The 13,627-nt window shown below is 37.2% G+C and overlaps 2 protein-coding genes across 2 annotated transcripts; both read right to left on the bottom strand.

The window, feature by feature from the left end:
* Nucleotides 1-6,740: 6,740 nt before the first annotated feature.
* On the bottom strand, nt 6,741-8,223 carry LOC122080137 (thaumatin-like protein). The gene is made up of 2 exons (XM_042647034.1): nt 7,791-8,223; nt 6,741-7,621 (listed from the first exon to the last, which is right to left on the bottom strand). The coding sequence occupies exons 1-2, from the start codon at nt 7,858-7,860 to the stop codon at nt 6,882-6,884; spliced, it is 810 nt and encodes a 269-aa protein (XP_042502968.1). The 5' UTR covers nt 7,861-8,223; the 3' UTR covers nt 6,741-6,881.
* Nucleotides 8,224-8,354: 131 nt separating this feature from the next.
* LOC122080136 (hydroxyproline O-galactosyltransferase GALT6-like) lies at nt 8,355-13,138 on the bottom strand. The gene is made up of 7 exons (XM_042647033.1): nt 11,951-13,138; nt 11,132-11,364; nt 10,756-11,046; nt 10,467-10,595; nt 10,200-10,373; nt 9,112-9,219; nt 8,355-9,012 (listed from the first exon to the last, which is right to left on the bottom strand). Exons 1-7 carry the CDS (start codon nt 12,831-12,833, stop codon nt 8,800-8,802), a joined length of 2,031 nt encoding a protein of 676 aa, XP_042502967.1. The 5' UTR covers nt 12,834-13,138; the 3' UTR covers nt 8,355-8,799.
* Nucleotides 13,139-13,627: the final 489 nt, after the last annotated feature.

Genomic DNA, 13,627 nt, shown 5'->3' with positions numbered 1-13,627 from the left:
ATCCTCTTTGTTGCCTTGACCAGAAAGGGTTTTCTGCATGGTAATTATGAAATGGGTTTGTTAATAATCTGTTTAATTTGATCATATGGTGGTACCCTAAATTTTGGATGATGACCACTCTGAATTTTAGCATTTGGATTCATTTGAAGGAGTTGACACCCATAATATATATTATTTTATAAAATTGACCCTGATTGGATAAGGGTTCATTAATTTGGGTCTAAGGGGTCATTGTAGCAAGAGAAAGGAGTTGACATACACCTATCTACCCTACTTTGCTTTAATCATCATTTTAATAAATATATATATTTATATTTTTTGTCAAATCAGAATTAGCCAATGTTGGTTTATTGCTTCCCTGATTTTACAATAAACTACAAGGAGTATCTTAGTATTATACCCAAAGATATTGCTTTTACTTAGTTTTATTAACAGTAAAGATTGAGAAGCCAATAGAAAAAAGGTGAAGGAGAGACCAAATTGGACAACAAACGACAAACACTCTCCACTTCCCTCGACAATTTTGACCTTTTATTTTTATTATTTTAAGACGACTCTTAAAACTATAAGATAATTGCAGCAAATGTTAGGTAAGAAAGGAATAATAGAAGAGAGAGGAGTCATTATAGATATTGCCCTCCTTGTCATATTCTTAATCTCTCTCGAAATAAAAGAAAAAATATAAAACCTAAAAGAGAATTGCAATTGAAGAATATCCTCCAAGATTAAGATTGGTGACATGCGCAAATTAATCATCCAATAAGATATGGACATGTGGCACCCGATTATAATGGGAGACTTGAGTCCTCTTCAAGTAACAAAGTCGTAATAGGACTCTATCTATCTGAAAAGGGATAATATTCAAATAAGGAATATTCCTTACGAAGGAAGGAAAACGTGCATGATAGAGTCCTCCCAATCCGGCCCAAGTTTTTTAGGAGCAGAAGAACGTCTCTTAGTAGGACTCTACAAGACCCGCTCCTATAAGAAGAAACCTAAAAGGAAGCACATGGTAAGTTCACTCTCTGCCATTACTCTTTGAATAATTGTTGCACGTGCAGGACCGACGTTCAGCCTTCTAACAAATTCTCGAACAAATTCTCGACCGCAACAATGGGTCTGACTATTAAAGAGGCTGAGGAGATTTCACAATTCGCATAACAATGTCCCAACCACATGCCACAAGCACAAAACACTATAGAAGCATATGTATAAAACTACGAATCATAAAAGTAAGCAATAGACTTTATAATAAGAGACCGCCTCCATTTTCCTTCTTTTGTTTTTTTTTTATGCCTCTAGGTTTTAAAACTCAGAATGGAATGGTCTCCATTGATTCTGATTCGATTCTAAATTGAATTATCCTAGAATTTGTTGGATTCGGATTGGAATCAGCCTAATTTATTGGGCTTTTACTCTTCATAGAATCAAGTTTAATTAGAATTTTGAACCCTACCGAGAAACAAGTGTGGTGGATTGCTTCTAACTAGGACTTGTCTTTGGCTTATGTGGGTTCAAAATAGATACTTGAAATCTGAATCTCTATGGATAGTTAAAAGTTTGAAAAAATACTCTTTACTTGAAATCTGAATCTCTATGGATAGTTAAAGGTTTGAAAAAATACTCTTAGGTATGGAGGATAATTCTTAATTAAGCTTAAATCCAAAGCATAGTTCTGGGTGGAACATACCATTTCCACCAAAAAAAAAAAGGGTGGAACATACCATCAGTGATTTGATAATCCTCTCATCATTAGGCTGCGTTTGGTAATATTCTAAAAAAAACGTTTCAGGAGTTCTTTCGTTCTATGCGAACGAAAAAACTGAATAAAGGATTTCGTGCATTTATGGTGTGTTTCGTTTTCCAAAAAAAAAAAAAACAACGAGAATTTACGAAACGACAAAAGGTAGTTCCGCCATTCCAATTTCATTAAAAAAAAAAATGACACTTTAATTTAGAAACGAAACTTCATTTTTGTTCAACATTACCAAACGCAGCCTTAGTGTTGTGAGGTGGAAAGCTTTAATTTTTTATTTTTTTTGGATGAATTATTAAAAAATTCTATCAAAGATATAAATGAAAAACAAATATAACAGACAAAGCCAAATTAATTAAATAAGGATAAATAACCTACCCAAAGAAAGTCAACTCGAAAGGAGAAGGTCCAAAGGGGAAGGCCTTAGGGGGTATTTGGTTCGGTAAATCAAATGGTGTATGTATCGGATATGAATGTCAATCTTTTGATAGACATTCTTGTAAATTATGTTTCTTTCTAAAAAATCGTTTGCTTACCTTGAGGTTAGTACATGTTTCTCGCGGGTTGAGATATTGGTTTCTATAGAGAACGTCTTTCCGCTTTCTCCTTTTATACTAGGTGGTAAAAATGTTGCTCAAATCTGAGTTTCAGTGTTGAGGTAAACTCAGATTTGACACACATCTTTTGTAATATGGTCATTCATATGAAGTAGGATGCTCACTTATGAGGGTCATTCTAGTGGAACCAAACAACTTCAAAAATTAAGAATTATCATTCTAAAGAACGTCATCCCAAAGATTTACCGAACCAAACACCCCCTTAATTTGGACTGGATCCACTTCTCATAAATTTCTCATGAGGAGTTTCTCAATAGTCACATGTTGAAATGTCTAATAAGTTTATACAGGTGTTTCTTCTTGTATTTGGGTGTTGTGGCTTACTCACCATTTGGCTGCTTTTACTCATTGATTGATTATTTACTCATAAACACTTATTTCTTGTTGCAATGGAACCAGTACATGAAACAAGGATCTGCGTGTGTTTTAGTATTTCAATTGGCCTGTCTACTTCCCTTGGATATATTCTCTATCTCCCTTATCTTGTCTCTTTGTTATGTTGGTATAGATTGCTAATAGGCATACCCTTCATCACATGGATAGATTTTCTTGTTAATAGGTTTTAATAACAATGACCGTTGGATCCTCAGAATATGTATATTCTTACTTTGATTGTTAAGCTCAAGTGAAAATCGTCTGTAGTGAGGTGTGAAAATCGTCTGTAGCCACTGCATAGGTGCAGTGAACATCATGTGGTCGGGAGCCCTTTGGGGCACATGCTCAAATGATCTCAATTGTACGATGTTCACCACACATCACTACTTGTTGCAAATGATGTAAACTTGCCAGTGAGGGGGTATGACAAAAGCATGGTTTATATTTAAAAAACATAGTTGTGAAGGCATCACCCAGGTGTTTAGGGGCCTTCTTGAGTCCAAGGTGACAATACATCTTGATACAAGAAAGGCTACCGCCCTCAACCCTAGGTGTCACCTTTGAAATGTTGGCGTCACCTTGTAGCCTTGTGATGGTATACCTTATAACTTACTAGTTTTTTTAAACTTCAAGATTTTTTTATTTTTTATTTTTATTATGAATATGTTATTTTATACCCTATGTTTTATTTATTATATATTGGTTTCTCATTGTCATTATTAGTATAATTAGATATATGACTTCTATGTTGAATGTAAGCATTATTATATATGGTCTTGGTCGGGCTTTGTTGGGCTCGGTCAAATTCCAAGGCTACATCAAACGTCCGTTTAGCTAAATAGGTTTAGCTAGGGCGGACATGGTATAGTTTATAATCGGATTAGTCAGTCTCGGGCTATAATCAGACTGCCATAAATAAATAAACATAAATCAACATAAACTTGTAAAGTGTCAACAAGAAATGCTATCACCTTAGATCCAAGAAAGAATCTGGTCATTAAGGCGATGCCTAGGCAACATCTAAGCAATGTCTTGACAAATAAATAACATGAATGTCATGCTCTCTCCTACAATAAGCAAATATTGTAAATATTTAAATGAATGCATGTCGATGTATTACATAATCACATCTTCTTTTGATTCAAAGTATTCCAGAACAACCCAAATTTAAGAGAAATAGAAGTATGTTCCAAAAAAAAAAGGCCAAGCAATAATTAAATTCTTCTGAAGTCTTAATGACCTAGAGAGAAATCTCCACTCCATGGTTCTACTGATTTTAATTTCCCAAACGGTGGTTGTTGAAATTTAGAAGCTTAGTCTTTTGGTTTACTGAGAGAAACTCATTTCGCTACACAGATTCCTCTAACTGATTTCATGGCTTCTATATTTTAAGTTAGGCTTAGATTAAGTTTGTGATGAAGGACACTAACCTGCAAAACAGATTAATGGACAACAAGCTATAGGAACCAAATCACAATGAACAATAATGTAATGAATCTAAGACCTGAAACCAATACCTAAGACAGTGAAGAGAGAGATAAACCCATGAAAGATTCAACATTTTTTTTTTTTTTTTGGCTAACGAGGAATAACCCCTTGAACCTGTACGGTTTTACTGTTTAGGCCCAAGGTAAACCCCGATTAGATACTTATTGTGGTCTACCAATTAAATATTTATAATAATCAAGAAAAATCAAAGTCAGACTCTAAGAAGATTACAAGACTCACACACACACACACCCCTTAATCTGAATAGACTCCAACCAGGGACGTTCACCTTTCATAACATCACAGTACATATCTCAACACTTCTAAAACTAGAGTATATAGATATATATATATATATACATACATATACACATATACACATATATCGAAGGCTCCACTAGGCTTCAAGTTTCTCTCAACTGAAGGAAAAGTGTCTTCTTAAAAAGGCACTATATGGCCTCAAACAATCCTCGAAGTCTTAGTTTGGGAGAGGCTTACACAGACCATTTTGAAGACATTGTGGCGATTTCACTTTATTTCTAGTTCTTATTGTTCATATGTTATGTTATGGTATGAATATTCAATACCTATTTGTTATTTATGGATGATGAGATTCCATTAATACAAAACCAATTCCAATAGACTTATTGAACACTTCCATTAGCATGCATCCAGCAGGAATTGAACCTATGGCTTAAGAAGTACCATCACAAACCTTATTATTTACGAGGATAACATTGTGGTGACTGAAAATGACAGGGTTGAAATAGCTATGCTAAAGTCCTACTTGGCCTAACTGTTTGAGATTAAGGAACTTAAACCCTTGAAGTATTTACTAGGGATTGAAGTGTCAAGGTCTAAGAAGAGAATAAATATATGTGAAAGGAAATTTATGTTGGAATTGTTTAAAGAAACGAGAATGTTGAGTTGCTAACCAACAAACTTTCCTATTAAGAAAATCACAAGATAGGAGAATATTGTAGTCCATCCCTTGTTGATATGGGAAAATATCAAAAACTAGTGGGGAAACTGATTTATCTCTCTTTGACTCCCTCATATATCACATAAGCAGTTAAAGTGCAAGATATTCTTCAAGATGATGATTGGAGACCTAGCCCAACTGCGTTTATGGAATTAATGGATGGCAGCAATTCCCTAATATCCGAAAGCTTCATCCTTTTCATCTTGACAAGGTGATTTGAAAAGGTAACTCTTCTGGTCTCTTTACTACTAAATCAGCATGGGAGATAGTTTGTCATTACATTGCTTAAGTAGACAAGGTTGATCCAATTTAGGTTTTTTAGGAATATTCCTAGACAGGTCACTACTTGGAGTGTTACCCCATTTGGTTCTTTGCCAAGAAACTAAGCAGGTGCTCATCACCACAAGATAAAGCAAACTAGTTAGAAAGATGAATGAAAGCAAACAAAGCAAGCTAAACTAGGTCAAACTTTACCAACCCAAAAAGAAGGAAAGCTTTACACCACAACGACTGTCTAGAGCAGTTGGTGAGCTGTGATGTGTAAAAATTTCATGCACCTCAAGAGGTCTCAAGTTCGAGTCTTCTGACTGTCACCTACTTCCCTTGCTACCTATCAAAAAAAAAACTTTACACTTCAGGATTTCAGGGTCAATTCGGCCCAAATTTTGAAGGCCACACGGGCCACTAGTGGGAAACGCATGGGCTGGCTTAGGTTACATATATAAGCCCATCAGTTGGGCCTACATCGATTCCTGACCATTAAGTCACAGAAGAACTAACCCTCTCAAAACCAAATCAAGATTGAAACCATTGGTTTAAACCTAACTTAACCAAATATTCATTTTTGCTTCAGTTGAATCGAACCGAAAATATACATAGGTCTTTTGATGCTTCCTTCACTCAATGTTATTATTATTATTATTATTATGTTTAGCAAAAGCTTGGTGGATTATGGCTCTAATAAATAAGTTTCTCTGTGTTTGTTTGTTCGTTTTGTTTTTTTTTTTTTAAGATGTAAAAAGTTGGCACAAATTGAATAGTGAACCAAATAAATTCGATTTTGATTTTAAAACATACTCCTATTTGGTTTTAATTCCACATGTTATATCTTGAAATAAATAACTAAGATCAAATCGATTGACATCCTCATTTACACATCACAGCAACAAGGCAATCGACTCGGTGGAAAATCCTCAAAGAGACTTGCTCATATGTGTGCAACATAATTTAAAGTCTAGGTGATACCTCTATAGGTTTATTTAAAACTTGCATTCATGATTGTCTATTGTTTTATTCCCAAAAGTATTTTAAGTCAGGTAAAAAGTATTTTTACGATAATTCGAAAACAATTTATCATTATACCATTATCCAAGTTGCATTGTCTGCACATTTTTTTGAATACCAGATAAAATGACATGATTTACCCTCATTGAAAAAAAATATATATATTATAAGAAAAAGATTTTAAAAAAAAAAAAAAGAGAAAATTACAAATTATTTGACACCTTAAAGCTTAGTCATATCAATTAGAAAGAGGGCCAATTATATTCACTCCCCTATACCAAAGTTCTTTTTACTCTAAGCAAGCACAAACCTATATGGGCGTTTGTTTACATGGTCGCCCCAATTATGAGAGTCATTGGAGGTACAGGTCACCAAAAACTCATTCATCTATATGGGAGTGTACATGGTCTCCCCATCTAGAAGGACAGAAGGTTATGATATAGTCTTTGGAGGAACAGGTCACCAATGGTGCTGGTGTATCAAAAGCATAACTGTAATATGAGGGACAAGCATCCTTGAACAACTTCGAATAAGTATTTACTCTGCACTTCTCTGGGCTCCCATAAGCATTTCTGCAACAGAACACATCAAGATTGAAAGCCAAACATGCACTTTTGCATGCCACCACAGTTTCACTATCATCCAATACCTGAAGCTCTGGTGGGCAAACACTATTGATGTTCTTCCTACATCCTCCAATGAAACAGTTAGCTTCCGAAGATTTGGCGTTGATGGAGACGGGGAGATTGTATCCATCTACCAAGCTTACATCATAGAAACTCAGCTTACTTTGACTTGGTTGCAGGGAAAACTGTATTAGTGTTGCTGGAGGCGTACCAACGATCCCATTGCACTCCAATCGTCCATCGCAATCACCAGTTTGGCAGGCTTGCTTCCACTGCGAAGTGAGATCTCGGGAAGTAAAGTCACACCCAGTTCTTGCCCAGAGCCGTCCACTCCATGTGGGTGGTGCTTGGATGCGCTTTACCTGGTCTGACTGTAAGCAGAACCCACCATCAGCTATCACTGGACTGCCTTTATTTGGGGCAATAGCAGGCCATATTGTAAAGGGGCATTTGTTGACAACAAAGAAGGTGACTTCATTGCCTTCTGCATGGTCTGCAACAGCATTATTTCTGAATGAATTAGAAACCATCTAATCCTATAGTAAAGTTGAAAACCTTTCAATCAGAGAAAACAGAGTATATGCTACTTCAGATAGGCTACAACTCCACAAGATATATATGAAGATTAAAGAAAGTTCAGACATGTTTGAGAGTAACCATACCAGACAACATGAGAAGCCATATCAAGAGGGGAAGAAGGGAAGATTCTGTATACTGCCTCAACTGCTTCATTTTGGCTGCTGCAGTTTGAGAAATTCCAGACGATGGATGGGCATTATATAGTTGGAGAACTTGGGCGATTGTCCTTCCTCTGAATTTGACTCTGAGATTTGAGAATGATTGATGGACTTTTGCGATTCTAAAACTTTGACAAATGTCCTCTTTCTTTGATTTTACTTCAAGTTTTAAAGCAATCTTTAGATATAAGTAGAAGACATGCTTAAGATAACCTACACTAGGAACCTCTCTAGCTTAGAAGAGAAACAAGATGGGTTTATGAGAAGGGAAGAGTTAAACGTAAAATTACATCATAGTATTCTGGCATCCAATGAGAATATTTTTTGCTCCCAACCACAGTTGGGGCCCTTACAAAATCTTGGTGCAGGGTGGTCACAATAGGCCACATGGAAAAGTACTGTATCAACCCTTCAATTCTATTCATCTACTGCGAGCTTCCAGAGCAGAAAATTGCACATAAAGCAAAATTGTAGAATCATGGACCTAAATGAAATATAAACCATTTGAATCATTAATCTAAACGATATTCATTTCCATCTGCTAATGTGTATTAGTATAGATTACAGAACCTGCTGGCATTAACCACGTTTTCAAAGGTATAACCAACCACCCCCCCAAAAAAACCCACCTTCACATCATCATCCCCAGCACAAAAGAGGGGGGGTGGAAGGGGGGAAAAAAAAAGATGAGATAGAACAGAGGAATATGTAGGAGAGAAAATAATGAAAGAATTGGAACGGGCTCGAGAAGAAGTCCCCAAACATCCAAGGGAATATACACAAGATTTTGATATATAACTGCAAAACTGTGCTCTGCATGCTTGTCGTTTCTCACCTCCCCACTTTTTGTCACTAATCATCATCGTCACCATTGCTGCTGTTGTTCCTATCTATATCTCCACAACCGAAATCATCAATTGCAGAAACATTATCATCATCTCATATTGCAGCATTGAGGTCGTCCATGTTGTTGCAATTTGTCCCACATACAAATCATCTGCCTAGGAGACTGGTAGTGCGCCGTGATGTAGTCATCAATACACCCAAACTGGCAGAACCTCACGCTGTGAATGTACTCCACTGGCCTTGAAGAGCTATTGAACTGTTCTACCCACATTCCCATACTCACGTCTTCCATTTTGAACAGCTGCAGTGTGTGCATTCTAGCTAATTAGAGCCACAGAGGGGAGGGAGAAATCATTGTTTTTTTATTTACACTAGCAGTTCAAAAAAAAATAAAACTTACTCTTAGGTTGTGATTCTCAAACTCGGACACCACAAAGTGTGCAATATCAGAAGACACAATGTAGCCAGGGCCATTCGCATAGGGTGGATAATCTTCTTCTGGCCATTCCTAAAGCAATCCAAAGATGAAAATAACGGTCAGAGAGCAGTCAAACACAACATTACGAAAACTTCTCTAAGTAACACAGCCTCAAATATGAGATCTTAAAGTGACAAGCTGAACAGTAGATAGTAATGAGAATAATTCATGAATCATTTGAAATGTGATTGCGGCAGCACTGCCAGGGATAAGACAAAAACTTGAAAATAAATCTTTGCACTCTTCCAGCTTAATTCAATATTTCATTTGTGGCTAAGTCCAAACCTAGATGGCAGACCTCGGTGCAACGGTCAGGTTGAGCCATCGCAACCTAGTCTTCGTGGGTTCAAGTCAAGAAACAGCCTCTTCGCGAAGCAGGGTTAAGGCTGATTAAATTACGACCCTCACCAGACCCCGCAGTAGTGGAAGCCTCATGCACTGGGTACACCCTTTTTATTAAATCCAAACCTCCAGCAGAGAGAATATAACAAACAAACAAGATCCTACGAATTCCATCCAATTCTGCCAGACAACTCATCACACGTCATAACTATCCTAACCAAGTAACCTGAGCAAATCTGAGGTGATATCACATAACATCCTGGTAATAGCCAGAAAGAAAGAATTTCACTATCTTGATTACACTACAAGTAGTTGACAAAAAGGACACCAATTTTCAAACTCATAAATAAACCATGGCACCGATGTTAAGCTTTTCAACAAAATGCATTCAAAATTGTGTTACTATGGAAAGGAAAGTTAAACCAATCACAAACATGGCTATCCTATTAGTGCAGGAAAACTAAATCAATATATAAAAAAATTTGTCTCCAACACCTAAATGCAAAGGCGATAAAAAGAGGAAATGCAGAAAACAAGCAACAGATCATGATCAGTCTAAAATCTTATAATTGGATGTTAAGAAAGCACAATCAGAAAATAAAGAAAAAGGCATATGAGTCAACACAGATTTATACAAGAGGAGCAGAATACATGGGTCAAAAAAGTACCTCATATGTCACTGCCCATTTACCCTCACGCAAGGGCTTATGATAGTAATTCATGTTCCCTACATATAGGCTCCTATTGCTTGGCACTTTCTTTGCTTCCTTGAGCACTGTATCTATCCTGACAAATGTATCATCATCGCACTTCATGATATACTTCGCAGATACTACACGAACCTGTGAATCAACAAAAGTATAAGATTAGAGTGATATCAACAAAACCCACATGCCATGTAAGCTTCAAACTCTCGAGTTTATTTCCAAACTCACCCCATATTCACAGATGGCAACTGTCTTCATAACCACAAGGTCATAGCTATCCATAAAAGGAACTATAACAATATCACCAAAGAACTCAGCTTCTTTCTTTAGCTCTGCATTTATCACTTTTCTTCCATTCTGTCCAAGGCATCAAGTCCAAAGAACATAAGCACCCCAAGATAAAAGCTAATGCTAAAAAGGATTTTATTTTATTTCATTTAATTTTATTTTATTTTATTATTATTATTATTATTTTGTGTAAACCAAAGCAGCATATGCAATGCAAGGCTGCCCCTACCAGTGCCACAAAGAACCGAGCAACAACTTGTGAAGACCTGATCAGTTTTGACTGCATCCAGGATTTCCTAATGGCCATTCTCTCAGAAAAATGGTTACCAGCAGAGAGGACACCAATGAAAAGCTCCACGGGCCCATCAGGAAGAGGTGGGGCTTGCCATCTACTCGACTTCTCAAGTAGCTTCTGTGGAGCAAAACTTGGATGCGATGTTGGCAAGGAAGCAGCAAATATGGAGTGTATATCAATATCCCCATTCACTGATAGACCAGTGGCATCCTCTAGAACAAATCCCTGTCAAAATTGCCCAGTCAAATTAGATACCCAGATTCATTTTGTTAATGATACATTAACAAAGAGGCTTCATTAAGGTACTCACAGTGCGATAAGGGAAAGACGTGATATGCCTTCCATCAACATTGACATGATAACCTTCCAACCCTGCACTAAGCGTGAGTACGAACAGCTTGCCCTCAGCAAATGGGTATGGCCAATCAACTGTAACCTTCTTTGTTCGGCCAATCAGCCGGTTTAACCACCATATTGTTTTTGACTCTTCTGAGTGGTTGTCATCATCACGGATCCATTTCTCGCACTTGACCAGTTCATCAACTATAAACAACCCAAGGAATTATTCAGAATGGGTATGGGTCATTATTGTAGAGCGCTTGTTGTGTGTGTACATGTTTCTTTCTTCTTCTTCTTCTTTTTTCCCTTTTTTTTTTTTTTTTTTTTTTTTGGGGGGGGGGGGTTGGTGGTGGTGTTTGGGATGGGGGTTTGCAAAATTCACCCCACCTGCTAAGACAACTGAAGTCCTGCAGAAGAGAACAGGGGGCTTAAACAGGCAGGTATGGCCCTATGGAGGATTGCTTTGGTACAGCCCCCTGATAGACTACAATTTCTAATAAGGTCACCCTCCCCTCCCCCCCTTTCTCTTATCCCTTTTCCTTTTTCATCTAACAGTTCTATATCTTTTGCATGAAAAATAGGAGAACTTAGTCCTGTATTTGCTAAAGAATGGGTAACTCAAGAAGTTCACTGACAAGCATTTTAATAATTTCCAAAACCCTCAGCCTTTTTTTCTCTAAGGATATGTCGTGAAGTAGTCAGAGTCCAAACAACTAATCTGAAACAGCATTGACAAGTTTCAACAAAAAGTACTTACAGATAATCAAAAAAGTTCAATCAATCCACATACCAGTTTCCTCGTCAGCCCTAGATTTCCAACCGTCGCACCGAAGCGCTGAACCCCACTGCATCCTATAGCAAGTATTCTGTTCTATGACCGGCTTGCCACTCCAATCTCCCTTCAACCTAGGATTGAAGTGCAAAATCCTTGGAGGCTCTTCCCCATCAACCGTCTTCAGTCCCTGCAACTCCACCATGAACTGCGAGACCATAACTGGCTCATTCCCTCCTGTAGGGAGGGTAATCTTCGGGTCAGACTCAGCATGAGCCGGAAGCGGTATCCCCACCAAAGTAATATGTGATCCTAGAGTCAGTCCGCACGGAAGAACTATAATTTTACCGCGACTCTGAAATTCAGACCCAGCAAGCGAAATTGAATGTGGGCAAAACTCGGATCGATTCTCCCTTTTCCTCTTCTCCTCTTCGAACTGTACATTCTCCGATTCCAGCTCTTTCCAGACCTTCTTCCCTATTACCCATGAATCCCTAGCGGACTTCAGAAGCCCAGAAAACCCATCTTTGCTGCTACTAGATGTGCTATCCTGAAAAATTAAGCCTGAAATGGTCTTCTGCTCTCGCACCCGTCTCTCGACTGTTCTGGGTTGCGATGGCTGGAATTTACTCTGGGAAACCCTAAAAGACTCTTTAGAAGGACGAATTGGTGCTTCTTTCACCTGCGTCTCCTCTTCACTGTCAAGTCGGAAAGGCAGAGACAACGCTTCGTTCAGAAACCCATTAAAACCATCAGCAGAAATGGAGCCGACACCGCCATTAAACACAAAAGGGATTTCCAAGCTCACTAAGAAAATATACAAAAACCCTACAGCGATCAACAACTGCACGGACCTCTGCCTACAAAAAGAGAAGAAAGCATCAAACTTTCCTCTCTTCATCGGTCCTCAAACACCCCCCCCCCAAAAAAAAAAAAAATAAACAGCCAAAACCAACAAAAATCTTAGCTTCTTTCGTTTCAATTAGAGTAAAAACGAAACAAAAATCATCCAAATCAAAAACTTGAAAAGAGAAAACGATAAACACGAAGTCGATTTTTCTCTGCAAATCCCTCTCAATGGATCACAAGGTGAAGAAGAAGAAGAGAATTAAATAGCTGAAAAGAGTTGGGTCAACAGCTCAAGAAGAGAGTTAAAGAAAGCAGTTTCAAGGAATCATCCTTTCCAGTGGAGAAGAAAATTCAAAAACTATTTATGGAAGAATGAAGAAATTTTTGCTTTTTAATTTCAAAATATAAAGAAAATATTATTAATTTAATTATCCATTTGAAAAATATAAAAGAAACAGCACAAAGATTATAGATGCCTGGGTAGAATTGATCAATTGCCACTCTAATTTTATAGATTCTTTTCTCATTTGTTATTATTTAATCAATCTTAGATTTTATAAATTTAAAAAATTAGAGAGGAAAAAAAAATTCAAAATTTCAAAAATATTTAAAAACTACAAGGCGACAGGCTGGTATTGACAGAGGAAATGATCAGTAGAATAAAAGTCTTGAAGGATACAACCTGTGGGCCAGACACCCTGATATAACAACAGTTGGATCAGAATCTTCTGCTAGTTTAGTCCTAGTAGAGGGATAAATGAAGAAAAGATGCCAATCCAACTGCTGTGGAACAGTTCAAGATATTGTTATTTTAATATGATATAGTTAAGGTAATGTAAGAAGATA

Source organism: Macadamia integrifolia, chromosome 5 (genome assembly GCF_013358625.1).
Source record: "Macadamia integrifolia cultivar HAES 741 chromosome 5, SCU_Mint_v3, whole genome shotgun sequence".
In the NCBI taxonomy this organism is placed as follows: domain Eukaryota; kingdom Viridiplantae; phylum Streptophyta; class Magnoliopsida; order Proteales; family Proteaceae; genus Macadamia; species Macadamia integrifolia.
The sequence above is the reverse complement of the archived record's forward strand: the minus strand, read 5'-3'. Positions and strand labels throughout refer to the sequence as shown.

Bases quoted from the DNA above. Each gene is read 5' to 3' on its own strand.
- LOC122080137 (XM_042647034.1), bottom strand. From the start codon at position 7,860: ATGAAGCAGTTGAGGCAGTATACAGAATCTTCCCTTCTTCCCCTCTTG. The intron at 7,622-7,790 runs GTATGGTTACTC...ATGCTGTTGCAG, and splicing joins ATGGCTTCTCATGTTGTCTG to ACCATGCAGAAGGCAATGAA.
- LOC122080136 (XM_042647033.1), bottom strand. From the start codon at position 12,833: ATGAAGAGAGGAAAGTTTGATGCTTTCTTCTCTTTTTGTAGGCAGAGG. The intron at 11,047-11,131 runs GTGAGTACCTTA...CAATTTTGACAG, and splicing joins CGTCTTTCCCTTATCGCACT to GGATTTGTTCTAGAGGATGC. The intron at 10,596-10,755 runs GTAGGGGCAGCC...TGCCTTGGACAG, and splicing joins CTCGGTTCTTTGTGGCACTG to AATGGAAGAAAAGTGATAAA.